The sequence below is a fragment of the Serinus canaria genome, chromosome 6 (genome assembly GCF_022539315.1).
Source record: "Serinus canaria isolate serCan28SL12 chromosome 6, serCan2020, whole genome shotgun sequence".
NCBI classification, from domain to species: domain Eukaryota; kingdom Metazoa; phylum Chordata; class Aves; order Passeriformes; family Fringillidae; genus Serinus; species Serinus canaria.
In genome coordinates, this window is record NC_066320.1 from 13,896,076 (window position 1) to 13,912,104 (window position 16,029).

Sequence of the window (16,029 nt, forward strand, 5' to 3'; positions counted from 1 at the left end):
AAGGTGTATGGCACACAGTAATTACCCATGTTCTCCAAAATGTTGAGACAGATGACCAGCTGCATACCTATCCTCCTCCTGGCCTAGCTCCCAAGTACTCTGGCATTTCCTCCTGTAGCCTACATGAATGTGACTGAAGACAAAGGCAAACTGCATTAAGGTTTCTGGCAGCTGGGTAGCACTTCATGTTTTAAGGACCACAGGCTAGGATTCAGTTACAACACTAACTGTTTACAACATGCTACAAATACCCTGTTAGGAAACATAACAGCTCCAAACTGCTCTGTTCTGTGAAATATATCAGCAGACCTTTGCCAGGGTACAGCCATGTTAAGTATTCTGCACATCCTTGAAATCCAAATTTTCATGCCACCAAACCTGACTAACCTCTCACATACACTTCCTGGATAAAAAACTAAAGGTGGCAAGATTAATCTCTACATTTCTACGCGAATGGTGGGTGAGGGGGTGGATTTGCTGTTTCTTTCTTTGGGGATGTTTGTTTTTGTTTGAGTTTTTAATTTTTTTTTTACAAATAAAAATAGTGTTTATTGTTCTGCATCATTTGTTTCTGTCCTTATAAAACAGGACATGTGAAAATCCAGAGGCAAATAAAAGCAGCTTCTCTTCAGTGATATGATATGACCAGAACTTCAATATACCTTCTCCAAGTCACCTGTTACCTCTGACACCTCATTCAGAAAATCACTTCCCTCTTTTTAAGGAAAGAGCACTTACAGTAATAAGGAGCTACTGCTCTGGTTACAGCTTTAATTTAGTCTAATTGCCCAATTACAGCTGCTCCCATTTTCACAGGAGACTATATTATTTGAAGTATTCCTCTACCTAGCAGTTTTTGCTGATATCAAGCAGGTACAGTGCAATTTATTTCAGATAAAGATGAAGAGAGAAGCAAAGTAAAGCTTCCAGGAAAGAGCACAGCACGACTGTGTTTCCTCTCTGTGGCAAAATCTAGCAAATTCAAGAACAAAAGGGCACCAGAAACCATCTTTAAAAAACACATGAAGGTATAGGGGGGAGACAGAGAAAGAAAGATTGAAAAAAAGTAGTAAAGGACTAGCAGTTTTACAGCTGTATTTGGAATAAGGGACTACCCACAAAAGGAATGCAAGGTGAAAAGGACTATAGGGAACATGAGGTGCAAAAGGAAGACTGTGAAGTAAATTTCTCCCTGATATTTCTTCAAAGAACATGGCAAATTCAGGAACAGATTCCACAGCAATTGCGCAATGCAACCCAAAAGAGCTAACTGTTGTCCAGGGATATTTATGATGCTTTATACAGAGAGACTATTATCTCTTGGAATAGACTACAGAAGAATCATTTTGCTACCTCACAGGTCCAAAGCTCTAAAAATCTGTGTTACACTTAGGAGAGTAAAAGTGAAGTATGCAGAAGTGATCAAAAGAGAACAGGCTGGGTTTATAGCCTGCAGGGGAAACAACTGATCATATATTCTTCCTATGACAAACAACTGAGAAAGTAATTGAGAGCCTAGCAGAAACCAATGTTGTTACCTCAGCATTATTGATTTTCAGCAGACATCTTAATCTAACACATGACAAAACTTTGGTCATTCCAGTAAGATATAGCTTTCAAGGAAAAATGATATTTATAAAGGTAGTTTATGGTTCAGTTAGAGATTCTTATGAAGTCAAGCTCAGGCTATAAAGGAATGGAAAGAAAAGGACTTCTTAAAAACAAAACTGATAGAAAGTTCGATTAAAAGGTGAAACTATGATTCAAGTATACTAAAGCAGAAGGATCTTCTGATGTTCAAAACACTAAAAGGAGATAGTAAAAACATAACTTTAAAATACTGTACTAAGAAAGGCTCATTCTTATTAAAAGGATGAGTGGCACTGAAGACTCACAGTTCACCTGTTAGGCATTCTTTAAAAAATTTCTTGCAAAATTTACTAGAAATGTTCCCACTGCATATAGCAAAAGAAACTGGAGTTATTTACACATGTATATATAAAAAGTGAAGTCATAACAGGATAAGAAGATAAAAGTCCACATAGTTCTTTGTTAACATTCAAACTCAAAGAAATACAACAATAAGAAAAAAAATTATTCACATATAGAGCAAAACCTCATAAAATTCCAAGAAACATCTTATAAATATACGTTGAAAGAAAAAAGTGAGTGCAGCTCACAGCAATTACAAAGACTGTATCTTCAATAAAAAAATAATAAAAAAGGGGGGGGGCAGGAAAATAAAGGGAGCATTGTATACAACTAAAAAATTCCTTCCTACCTTGCCTCTATTTCCTCCTACAAGCAGCCTGCCCTTTACAATCTCAGATATCATCCCCTGCACAACTCACTCTCCTGTTTCCTGGGATAGCCACGCTATTCCCCCCACCAGAGCTTTTCAGCGTGCATGGAATAATGCACCACTTATGGAGTTTCAGGTGATGACACTAATTGGACTCTCCCTTCAGCAGGTGTTTTCTACCTGCTAAAGTAAGTACTGCCTTCTTCCCAGCTGCATCATATTAGCAAACCACAGCTGATTAACACAGATGGCCCCCTCTTTTTTTTTCCAACTGACAAATAGCCTGCTAAGAATTCTTGCTTTTAAGTCCCAAAGATAACAGCCAAGCACAGTTTTTACATGCTTGTGACAAATTCTTACTTGTGAAATGAAATCTGACCTAGAGCTCTCTAGAAATCAGGCCTAGTGAGATGACCATTCATCATTCTTTAATATGCTTGGGGTAGCCTATCTAATAACAACCTGGTCCTGCACCTCTCCTGCCATCGTGCTGCTGCTCTTGCTTTTGTGCACTCTTGGACAAATGACCTTAAGGGAAGGGAAAAAGAACTCTCTTCCAAAAGTACTCTTTATTTTTGGTATCCATTTCATGGCTGGTATGAAACAAATCCAGCTTGCTGGGCTTTGACATAGATTTTTTCAGATGTCAAAGAAGAGAGGCAAAATATATAGGCATGGGAGAGCCTGGTTAATGAGGTGTCACAGCTATGGTTGCTTTGTTCACTGCTTCTTTAATTGTATTATTTGTATAAGAGTGGTAAGGAACAGCATTTCTCACATTTTGTTTATGCACTATACAATTTAAGGCTTAAGTGGAACAGCTCCTTGAGGCTTACAGCAGGCTTTTTAAGTGAAGCAGAATGCTGCACTCCAGTCGTGTCTATTTCAATCACACGGGGACCATTTGTAGGAAAAAATTAATGCTACGCTTAATTCCTCAGTAATAAACATCCATTGTATCACTGTCCATGTACTTGTTCCAAGTGTGAGGCTGGACCGTGACCTGGAAGGAGGTCATTCAGAAAAGTCTGACACGTGTTTTGAGGAATTCAATGTGCCTCTGATCCATGTACTTTGACTCTCTTTGTGAGGAGAACTGCCTCTATCATTGGATCTGTCAAGCTGAGCCACTGAACAAGCAATTTCACTGGGCCTCCCCCAGTCAAGCTCAATTTGAGTTTTACAGTCCTTGATACTTGTGGGATATTGTCATTGAAGCCATTAATGTATTTTGCACCAGGAATTATGCTGCTTGGCAGGGGCTATCTCTCCTCACAATATTTGTATGTCCAAAGCTCAACCTGGTCTTGTAATGAGATTGCAAAATGTAGTCATATATATTCAAAATGTTGGCCTGTAAGCCAGTAAGGCCTGAAAATATTTACCAATATGTCAAAATGCTTCTAGCTGAAAACCATTTCTAAACCATTCACTGTTTGCAAGTTTAATGGCTTAAGGCTTATGGGCTCATGAATCACCTGCTTTCTTAGCAGCAGCATTTGAAATGTTGATATCTTAGCCTTGAAATAGATGTGAAGGTACCACAGCCTTTACAAGCTGTTATGGAAAGACATACTTTAAAAGCTCCCACAAAAGACTGAATGCAATAGAAGTAGCTGAGCAGGATGAAAGTAACTGAACCAACTTAGTTAAAGTCTTTGTTCATGTCTGTTTTCCATTTCAGTGATTACCCTCCAGCTGGACAATGAATCATATTAAAGGAAGCTTTGCTACTTACAGTTTGTCTGATAAAAAATCCAGATGACTTCAGAAGCAATGATGAGTATTTGGGAAACTATTAGTCTTAATTCAACAAAAAAAAAAAATTGAAGAGTGATTTCATTTATCACATTTTTTTTTGGTAAAAAAATGTACCATTCTAAAAATTTTTCAAGATTTTTAGCTGAGAAGATGAATGAACATTTATGGGGAAAAAAATCCTATAACAAATATGTCTGAAATTAGTATCTCTAAGGTCAGCTAAGTTATACTAGTAAATGGCATACCCTGCTTTACAGAACTGCAAAATTAAATGTTAAGCATAATACTAGAAAGATAACAGGGGTGGAACAGACAAATATATAGCAAAACCAATTAGAAGAAATAAGAAATCTCAATCGTGATTAAAACAATAATTTCATGTACAGTCCTCTAAAATATACCATCAAGTGATTTATCGAGGTCTTGCAAGGGGATATACACTGTAGACTGTAGAATTATAAAATATACACATTTTTCATCTACAACACCCAAGACAAATGAAGACATAAATATGGTAAATAAGTTGTGTTTCAATTTTTTTTAAAAGATATTACAAAAATCAATTAAAATAGAATAAATGAATACAATTGAATGCTTATGGGTTTGCTTATTTGTGAATATCTTAAAAGGTAAGGAATTCATGGCCTGATGTTTTTTCTGAGTATCTGGCCCAATCTATGCACGTGTCCGTGCAGACAACTTGCAAACATGCCTCTTCCCTCCTATCTTCTTAAACCAGATTAAAATCCCAACGTATATCAAACATTTCTCTGAGGATGGCTAAGATCAGGTCAGCCTCAGCTCTACAAACTTTTTGCTCCATCAATACAGATAAAAGTTACTATTTTGGCTATCTCTCAACCTACAACTCTTCATTATCAACATTCATTTCACTCCAAATTCTCACACTCAGCTATGCATAAACAAGCAGAAATATTTTGACATATTTTCAAGATTGTATTTTCATCTTCACAATTGAAAGGTTTGTCTAAGATCACATTACCTTGCTTCCTACAACTTCTTCCCCCAGCTCTCATCTCATTCAAGTCCCATTCACCCAGAATTTCAACACAAACAGCATTTTCAGCAATTAATCTGACCATAGAAATGCATGAATGCATTCTTCTTTGGTTTCTCCTTGTATTTGGGCTTTTACTCATTCTGCACTCATACTTGAGGTAAACTTTTAAATAGATCCAAACTTCATTTTCCTTCCTGCTGATCATTGCTTTAAACTTTGCTCTGATTTCTCCTAAGAAATTTGAATTAGGCTACTGCCAAGCACACAGCTCAATATAATCCAATAACCTACACTTCCTGCCCATGACATGGTTTTACATTCACATTGCAAGCTTTTGGGGACAAAGACAGCTGTCTTCTCTTTCAGCTGTAAACAAGTATCAAACATTTTTTCCACTTTACTCACTAAACTAAATAACTGTAACATTTATACTTGCTTTTCAACACTTTGACATGATTTAGAGGACTGTGTAACTGCAATCCTCATTGTAAACAGAGGAGAACAATGTCTAGATAACTAAGATTTTAAGCAAGCAACATTTAAATTACACTTGAAACCACACCACTGCAGCCTGAATGAAGCAGAAACAACATGCAACTCCACTGAATGCTTTCCAATGTCATAGGCCAATATAGCTTCAACAAATGTGTAGGGCAACAATACATGTAGGGCTTATTTCCAGCGAGTTGAGCAGTTCAAACATGCCTCTACATACTTCCTTTGGGATATCTGTGATACACAGTGATTTTCCACCACAGAGTATGATTCTGAAAGAGTCATCTACACCCAGGGTGTTCATGCTGGACAGAGGCTGAAACACCCATAGATTTTACTTCTTTTTAGTGCAGCAGTAAGACAATCAAGATACTCACTACTCTTTACCACCACCTTGGAGCAGGCCACAGAACATCACCAACGACCTGGAAAGCACAGCCTGCCAGAACTGGCTGAGTTCAGGTAGTTGACACATGGAAGAGTGAAGAGGGAAATAAGAACAACAACAGAAAAAAAAATGTAAATTATGAGGACAGTAAAAGGAAAAACTTTCTATACTCAAGGCAAGTCATTTAGCATTTTACAGTGGTGCCTCAGTTACCATGTAAACTGAGGCACCACTGTAAAATGGGTGCAACTATTTTTACCATGTAAAAATAGTTGCAAATGAAAGGCAGAAACCCAGAAGTGAGATGACAGCCTTATCAGTAGGCTCTGCCAGTCCCATTTCTACAATAAGTCTACACAGATGACACCGAGGCAGATGGTGTGCAACATTCTCACATGGAAAAACACTCCTGGAAGGAAGGTTCCAGGAGAAGAACAGGCTATTTCAAATATCCATTACCCAGTGTCCGTAAAACCTTGAATAGATTATCAATATGAATAAAGTGAGGATTTGTACACCCTGAGGTCAGCCCCATCCTGTCTGTCCCACTCCATATGTTTTACAAACACGATCATGTTCTGCCTCCAGCCTGAATATGCTGCCAAAACCCTCCTACCCTTTCTAGAATGCAGTCCAAGAGAGAAGGCACTTTCAGGCACAGCAAATATGCCTCCTGACTACAGCACTGGGAGCAATCCTGAACTCTCATGAAATTGGTGCAATTGAACTCCCTACATATTTAGGGAGCCGTGGAGTTTGTATCCAAGCCCATATTACATTCAGTTTTTAATCTCTACGTAGCCTTCACCATACTTAGCACAAGTAGAAGGCAGAAATCTACCAAAATGCTTAAATGCTCAGGTAGCCACAGCACACTGCAAGCACATGTCTAATAAATCTGTTAATCAAAGGTTTCTGTTCCATATATATCACAGAGTTAAGTAAACTGAAAATGGAAATGGCTCAAAGAAAAGCTGATGGCTCCATTCTATCCAGCTGGAAGATTATAACTCTTCTGACCCCCTCATGAAAGTTTTTTATCATGTCTTAGATATCTGAAAATCGACTTCCTTATCTAAAGGAAACAACCTGATGTCCAGTAGAGCGATACAGTAAAACACCTGACACTGCCAGCAAAGGTAAGCTATTACTGATTAACGGCTTGGGGTTGGGAGGAATTTCAGAAACACATTCAAGTGTACTAGCAATTCAATTTACTAATTCTCTTGGAGCTTTCAGAGATATCCAAATGGGTCATTTCTTCCAGTGTCAACACAACACTGGAAGCTTGCACACTTAGTGTGTTACGTTGAACACAGTAACCCACAGCTCCTCTCCCTTATGCTGCAGTTGTAGAGAACAATCACTAGATGGAGCCGCACCGTCACAAATCTGATTTATGGCCGCCGCAAGAATTGTTGCCTCCTACAGTTGTTTGGCCTAAAACTGACACGTTGCAGCACATGCTGATAACTCATCTTCTGAAAGACGGGATGAAATGCTCTCATTTACAAACGCAAAATGTACACAGAGAAAGTGACAAGACACTGAATGAAAAAAAGCCACCAAGAAACCAACAACATTCACAGCTTTCAAAACCAAATAAATTTTAGAAGTGAACTGGAAGTTATTTTATCTGCCAAGACAGATCATATGTCTTACTTTGTTCTGCAAATCAGAAATCACAGCAGACTCCCTAGTGAGTGGCATGATTAGTTGCTGTGAAAGAAATACAAGAGCTCTGGGGGCAAGTCTTTGTAAATAAGCTCTAACACACTAGAAATGCAGCGATAGGCAAACACATTTCCCATAAATAGCCTGGTGATATACTTAATCCCACACTTAAGATGTACTTTAAAAGCATCTTTTTCTTCTAACTGCACTGACATTTGTTTTGCTAGCATAGGGAAGTAATTGAAATGTTTTCATCCAAACCTACCAACACACAATTCATCTGGCTTTCCAAAGATAGACTATGTGCCAAAACAGAATTTTTTCCGGCCTTCATCCTACATCTGTGGAGGCCAAGTTGCAACCCAATCCATTCCTATGTATTCCTAGTCTGTGTGCAACGGCACTAATTTCATTTTCCATAGAATGTCAAAATTATGGATCTCCATATTTTGCTTGTGTTTTCCAAAACCGAGATATTACCTATACTTCACACAATGAAAACCGAATTCCCAGCCCATCTCCAAAAGGCACAGAAGCACAAAAAATTTTAGGCTGACATTAAAAAAGATTACACAGTCACTTGTTACTCATAAACCAACTCCCACAGCAACAGATCCAGCCAGGGATGAGATCCCTCAACAAGGCTGTTAAGCAGCGGCAAGGGCACTACTCCACCTCAGCTGAAAGGTACTGCAGAAGGGGGCTGAAACAGCAGTGGAGGAAACCAAGCCCCATTCCCCCTCTCTTGGAGAATCCTCCTTGACTCCTTTCACCTGGAAACTCACAGGTCACAAGACTAAAATTCCAAAATCTTACATGCTTTTTGACGAGTAATTGCTCACACCTCAGCCGCAAAGAAACCTATGTTCTAGGGGAAGGAGAGAACTCACTTCCCGGGCTAGTTGAAGTACCAAGCCTCTTACGAGCATATTTCTGTGAAAAGCTCCTCCATGAGAGCCCATTACGAGCACACTTGGTGTTTTAACACGAAGAGTGCAGCGAAGTTGTACCAGAACCAGCCTCTGAGGAGGTGGTGGCACGAATCCTGAGTGCTGTCTTTATCACTTTACGCACCCCACCCGAATATGTCACCGAGAGGAAGGCGCACACCTCCCGCGGATGACCCACCCTCTCGCCACCCCAGCCGAGCCCAGTATCCGGCACATCGGGAAGCGGGGACCCTAATGGCCCGCAAGACGAACCGAAGCCGCCGGGCCGCCACCCACGGGCAGCGCGGCTCCGCCCTCCCGGGCAGGCGGAGCGCACCGCACCGCACCGCGCCGCACCGCCCAGCGCCGCCGCTCCCCTCGCTGCAGGCTCCAAAATGCCGCTTCTCAGCGTGCCCAAAGAAGTGGCCGTGGGGACGGCGATGCTGGGTGTCGCCTTTGCCACGGGTGTGCTTGCAGGTAAGCGGCGCGCCCCAAGCCGTGCCACATACACGGAGACGTGAAGGCTGCGCCTTCCTCGTGTCCCCACCGGGGACGGGACGGGACGGGAACCGCAGCGCCCGGCAGGTCCCTCCCAGGGCGGGCAGGAGTCCCGGGTGTGGCCGTCAGGGAGCAGACCCCTTGGGGCTGCCGTTCGGGCAGAGATTTATTTTGCTGAGCTGCTGCAGTAAATACAATGATGTTCCTAAAGCCCAGGCCGCTCCCTGTGATCCAGTGCGACCGCAGTGTGGGGCCAGGACAAAGTCCAGCGAAAGGGAGGACACGCTCCCCGCCCGGTCCCCTGCCTGCATTTGTTCGGCCAGCCCGGAAAGGCCGGGGTGTGGTCCTTGCGCACAGCATTGTTCTGGTAGCAGTTTCGCTTTCATTCCCCGGGGGCCCCGGAAAAACGAGCCCGCGATCCGGGAGGGGAAGGAGACTGGTGTTGGGTTTGTAACTCGGACACTTACTTAATCTTTGATTTAAGGCAAGTTGTTGAAATAATTTACATCTCGGCGTGATCGTCTATAAAATAGAACCATTAACAAAAAATAAACCCCTCGAAATAAAAGCGTTCTGTCGTAGCAAACAACTACCAGGAGATGTGGAAATTAATTTGTTGTTATTTGTTCAACATAGTTAATCCATTTGGTAAAAGAAACATTGGGCATGAAAGCTGCAGTCAGTTCTGTGTTTGAGTAGACATGTACTAAAATTTCAGCTTTCAGTTCCTACTTTGTCTGCATATTGGTTTCATGCTAAAGAAGGCATTTTGCAATACCACATTTCCCCTGGCTGGAGGGCAGGACAGCATCATGAGGAGAGCACAGGGTCTGAGAAGACACATCAGCTGATGGTGTCAAAGCCTGGTGGCCTCTATTTATCTGCAAAAGAAGGACCACAGACTTACAAAATTGTGCACCTCATTCATGTATCTCTCTTTAAACTTGCCGTTTTAGTTTTGATGGGGTTACTTTTCCTGTAAGATTATGGCAGTTTGTAACCATCACACTGGCCACTGAACAACACGGTACTGAAGCCTTTCCCTTTCAGCCTTTGGAGGCCTGGACTGGACATCTTAGAGACTAAAAAGGAGAAGGGGAAAAAAAAATTATAGTCCACCTGGTTGTCCAGCTATGTTGCATTTTCCATTTTCATGGGTATTTTAGAGCGGAGAACTTTTTAACCTTTGGTAATACTTCAATATTTTTTAGTTTACTTTATTTAGAATGGCAATAACTGAAAAGTGTAAAAGTTCTTATTACTTATATTTTGGTAGGTAAAAGATACCCTTCTTTAATTTTTGGGACCCCAAATGGTATGATCAGGAAAAATAGTCCTCTCCGGCAATACATACTGGATCACTCTTTGCGGGAACATCCAATTCTAAAGAAGCTGCGTCTGGTCAGTATCACCCACACTTCATCCTGAACTGCTGGGATCCTGGTCCCAGCAGTTCAGCATTTCCCTCCTCCATCTCATTTGCATACCCACTAAAGGGGTTTTTTAAAGACTCATCTATGTTCAGGGCTACCTACAAGACCGTTTAATAGTATTGGCATACATTGTAGACATGTTTTTCTCTCCTCGGCTCCCAAGGCCATGTGTCAGGGCTGCATTTGATTTGGACTTGAACAAATGACTTCCGTTCACTTTGGTTGGCATATAAGGAACCTGTAGCTCAGAGAGGTGATGTCTTCCATCAGGCTCCAGTGTCAGAGATGAGACCAGATATCCTGACTCAGGTTTGAGTCATTTTAGGTGAGACAAACTGCTCTTGTATAAAAGAAATTAAATGCTAACTGCTGGAACAGGTTTATTGGAATGATCCCTAGCAGAAGAAAGGAAATAGGAAGATACACTTTCCCTTTAACTGTCGTGGCACAGTCCTGCTTCTCTCACTGCCCATTCCTCAGTGCCAAGAGCCCTTCCACCCTAGGACGGGCACAGATTCTCCAAGTTTCTATTGTGTAGCTTGGACTACGTGGTCTGACCTTTGGCAGAGATGAACCTAGCAGTTCATTAAAGCATTCTACACATCTTAAAGGAAGTGCATCTGTTTATGCAAATTCATAGAAATAAAGGACTTTCACGGTCAAAGTTCCTCTGTGATTCTTCATTTAGTTACAAGTATTGCTGCATTTGCCACAGCCATGGTAATTTTGGTGCATATTACTGCTTTGAATATCCACTACTTACGACACACATAACATCCATCTTATTTATAGTTAAATTCAAGCCAATTTCTGGCTCATATATGGCTCCATCTAGCTCCATCCACAAAAAGATCTATAAGAAGACAGAGGCGTCTGTTTTTCCTGGAGTTTCACTGGGTTTTTTTTCTTTAGGATATTGGTTTGGTAGATTTGGTTTTTGTTTGATGTGATATGTTTTTTTCCCTTTCCTAGCTCACTGCTGATCATCCCCATGGCAGAATGATGGTGTCCTCTGAGGAGGCTCAGCTTATGGCAAATTTGGCCAAACTCATTAAAGCCAAGAAAGTTATTGAAATAGGTAAGAGTGTCCCTTTGTAGTAAAATAAAACTCTTGACTATCACTCTCCAAATAGCAGCCATGTTTAACATAAAATATCCAAATACAGGAAGGTACTGCATAACTGTCAAGAAACAGGTCGGCAAACTACAGCATGAAAAGGAGTATCTGATTTGCGCCTGGTTGCCACTTTGTCTAACTGTGCATTAAGTAGTTCTGGCATCTGAGCATGAATGGCTGATCCGTTCTGAGGCAATCTAAAAAACTGAGCAACATAGATCTCTTGAGTCTTCAACAGTTGCAGGACAGAGTGTATTCTCTCCTTCCTGTATCCCTTTCTTGCTAGAAAAAGATCTTTTGCTGCACAGGCCCTGTAGCAAATCCACTTTGCTTGACACACCCATATTACAAGGATGGGTAAAAAGACAGACTGATGCTGAGCAGCCAGGTATGGGTTCCCACCATCTTCATTCTTGGCCTGGCTGTTACAATTCCTGGTATTTTGCTGCTGATCCAGTCTCTCTGGGTTATACATTCAAGACCGGACTCTGCCTTGTCTGTCCATGAGCCTTTTGGGAAAAACTAACGTTGAAGTTTGCTAAAAAAAAAAAACTTCTCAACATACCATTACATTAAAATGGAAGGAAAAATGAAAAATCTTTACTGTCCATTAACAAATTGCCATCCTTGATTCCTTTGGGGATTTTATTCCTAAAGAGAGCCCTGTAACCTTTTTTCCACAATACAATGTGTTGACGTGTCTTATGATTTTCCTAGGTGTGTTCACAGGTTATAATGCCTTGAGTATGGCACTTGTCCTGCCAGATGATGGTCGAGTTATTGCCTGTGATATAAATGAGGACTATGCCAAAATTGGAAGGCCGCTGTGGAAGGAGGTGAGCAGCATCTCCTGTACACAATGGAGACAGCTGGCTTTACATGTGAAGAGATTTTGTTATTTTAGACTTGCAAATTCACACAGAAATATTGTTACCATTAAAGGAGGCTGATTGAGTTCTGTTTGGGAAGAAAAATAAGTGGTGTTTGGAATCCAGAAATAGTAGGAAAACTATCTGAACCCCAGTCACTCCCTGAGTACAGCCTACTAACAGGTTATTTCTTGACCACTTTTATCAACACTGTTCTTTTTCATCTTAGGCAGGAGTAGAGCATAAAATTGACCTGCGGATTAAGCCAGCAATTCAAACGCTTGGTAAGTAACCTGAAATAGCAGACTGTTTCCCCTTCCCTGGAAATAGAAGAGGGATGCAATAGTGATGAAATTTAAGACCAAATATGGTTGTGAATGTGATCTCTTTTGCTAATAGGGAGGCAGCTTCTCTTATATTAAAAAGTAAAAATCTTTAGGAGTTCACAGTTTTCGTACCTACTAGGAGAGAGGAAGAAAATGCTTGTCCTGTGTTGTTGGCTGTACTGGTCACTCACCTGTCCTGTCCATCACTTTGTTTAATTTATCAAATACTATACTGCTTCTGGAAAGCTGATTAAATTAATCAAACAAAGCCAAATTTCTCTTAGCATTGTCCATTCTAAGCAAGTATTCCTTTGTTAAGAGAGGAAGAGTTCCCTGAAAGGGCTGAGGTGCAGAAAAAATTCAGAAGCTAATATAATTTACTTAAGCTGAGTTGTATTCAGAGAAATTCAAATTAGGATGTGCCAAAAGCATGCAAGGCCATTAGTGAGGCAATGACTTTTCTCATTCAAGGAAAGAGAAAATGTGGGGCAGAGGAAATACTAATAAATGTTCTGAAAATGCAATACATTTTCTAGGATTGTTGATGCAGAAGGTTTCCAGCAAAGGTATTTGGTGGATCCACAGATCCACTGATAACCTTGTACTACTTTCAAACCCATCCTTTCTAGAGGCAAATACAGGCAGTTTACTGCTATGCACACTCCTTGAAGTCTATCAAAGCAATGCTTTGTCCAGGCATTGCTTCAGATAGAAAGATCTTCTGCTGACAGAGACTAAGGGTGAGTTAGAGGGGTGTCAGAGTACCTTAGGAGACAGAAATCAACTCCTCTGAAACTGGCAATTTGGAACTCTCAGTCAAGAAATCTGTTTAGGAGAACTTAAAACTGAATTCTACTTGCCTTGGCCCAGACAGGGACTACTTACAGCAGTTTTTTGCTGTAAATATCTCTGGCAGGGTTTGAGCATGACCTGTGTCATGGCCCTTGATCTGCAAGCAGAGATTAGCATTTAGAACCTGTTCATAAAATGAGAAAAATTCTAATCCACTCAAGAAAACACTTCTTAGCTGAAAAAAAGCTGAAGGTGTAGACTATGTCCAATTTCAAAGTGCTTGACTTGTTTTTGCTGTACCTTTCAGTAGTTTCAGCTGTATCCTTCAGGTTTGGAGCTACTCCACAAACTCCTAAGCATGCAGATCTCAGTAACTGCGTGTTTTATGGCATACATAATGTCTAGATTGGTTTCTGTGGGATAAGCTTTTCTAGTAATTACCTGTGGAGGAATAGGCTGCCTGATCAAGGCAGCAGAAAACATTTAATGAGAGCTTTGACACAAATGGATTACTTCCTCCTACACATCACTAACCAGGGTATAACAACTCACTGTGTCGCTCATCTAGATGAACTGTTGGCCAGTGGAGAAGCGGAAACCTTTGACTTCGCTTTCATTGATGCCGACAAAGAAAGCTACAATGAGTACTATGAAAAATGCTTGCACCTCATAAAGAAAGGGGGAATAATAGCTATTGATAATGTAAGTACTGCAGTTCTGATGGTAATGCACAGGCAGTTACACATAACACAATCAAAAAGAAAATTCAACATAAACTCTTTAAGAAGGCTATTTAAAACACTAATAGAAAACATAGAATTTTTTTTGTTATCAATTACCGAGAATGCTGTGTATTATTCTTGTTTGTCATGTAGCCTATGTACAGTACTTACACAAGATCAAGAGTAGCACTTGTAATCAGTAACTATTAAGAAGTTATTAATTAACTACTTTAAAAGAAACAAAGGATATTAAACTTCAGGTACCTTTGGGGTTATGGTGGCAGCCAAATAGGAGCTCTTGAAAAACCTATATTTAAAGACATATTTTTTGATTTTTGCCTTCAAATCTACAGTAGAAATACAATTAGCAAGTTCTGTGGACTCTCAGTCCCGCTTACTTTTGAGAGTTCCATGTCAGAGACCATTAGACATCTGAAATATAACAAATAATATCAATCTATAAGAAATATACAGGAACTTTTCCAAAGCTTCCATTGTGGTCCAAGGACCATATTAGAACAAAGGAGGTGCATCATATTTCTTTTTTCAATAGGTCTTTTGGAATGGAAAGGTGCTAAAACCAAGGAAGGATGACTTGGCAGCGCAGAGTATCCACCGCCTCAATGAGAAGCTTCTCAGAGATGCACGTGTCAATATCAGCATGCTCCCAGTGGGAGATGGAGTCACATTAGCATTCAAGTTGTAACTCAAGGAAGCCCAGCAGATGAGAAATATCAATCACATCATCAGGAAAAATGGAGGTGGAACAGTATCAAAAATTCAATTTAACCTATATCTCCACTGGATAGCATAGCCTGGGAAAGTAGACTTTAGAAGCAGCTGAATCCTAAGGGCAACTAAGTAAAGAAGAGAGATTTATTATGAGATCAACTACGGTTTCTTACTTTAATTGTAATAAAGGAAATAAACTTATGTGAAATTGTCCTTGCAGGACAGTGGTTAAAAAAATCTCCCTCTATGGATCGTCCAAGTGCCTTAATACAACAAAGTAATTTTCTGTCCTAGAAGAGCCTCTTGAGCAGCAGAATAATCAGTCAGTACCATCAAAAGTAAAAGAAGTGCAGTTTATTAATGTTTATAGCCATAATAGAAAAATGGATTTTTAATGAAATGACATCAAGGAGATTGCTAGCTTTCTCAGACTAAAAAGATTATAAGTCATTCTTTATCTTTGAAGGATACTACAGAGCAAGCCTCAAAAAGACATCATCTGAAAAAAAAAAAAGTTGTTTTTAAAAGCTTGCCAAAGGACAAACAGTATTCGCAATACAGTAACTGTATTCTCTAAAACCTTTTTGCACAAGAACTGGATTTCTTTAGCCTAGGTAACAGTGCAGATAGATTTTTTTTTAAAGTCAGTATGAGGAAAAGCAAATGGGCAAGAAGTAAACCAAAATAATTCTCCCTCTTTCCTGCATCCCTCCCCCTTGCCCCCTCAAAGAAGCAACTTCCTAGATGCTTGTTTCCTAGAAAGATGCAAGCACAGAGTATTGGTGCAAGCCTGTGGAAGGATTCTGATTGTATGAGGATGCAACACAGCTGTGAACTGGCTGTTCAAACTGTTATTGCAAACAGAGATTCCCTTCCCTAGGCAGCATGTAACAAAATTTCAGCCTGCAATTCTTTAGTACAGATAAAAATTTATTAAATAAGGAACTGAAAGTAGGATTTTAGAAGCAAA

At 40.3% G+C, this 16,029-nt stretch overlaps 1 protein-coding gene across 2 annotated transcripts; it reads left to right on the forward strand.

Annotated features, from left to right (window-relative positions):
• The first annotated feature begins 8,805 nt into the window (after window positions 1–8,805).
• On the forward strand, window positions 8,806–15,278 carry COMTD1 (catechol-O-methyltransferase domain containing 1). Of its 2 annotated transcripts, XM_009087475.4 has the most exons (7): window positions 8,881–9,047; window positions 10,345–10,469; window positions 11,474–11,579; window positions 12,336–12,454; window positions 12,717–12,771; window positions 14,174–14,307; window positions 14,881–15,278. In XM_009087475.4, exons 1-7 carry the CDS (start codon window positions 8,966–8,968, stop codon window positions 15,031–15,033), a joined length of 774 nt encoding a protein of 257 aa, XP_009085723.1. In that variant the 5' UTR covers window positions 8,881–8,965; the 3' UTR covers window positions 15,034–15,278. The 2 variants fall into 2 exon arrangements, with proteins under 2 accessions (XP_050832384.1, XP_009085723.1); XM_050976427.1 differs by lacking the exon at window positions 10,345–10,469 and having other exon boundaries at window positions 8,806–9,047.
• The last annotated feature ends 751 nt before the right edge of the window (window positions 15,279–16,029 follow it).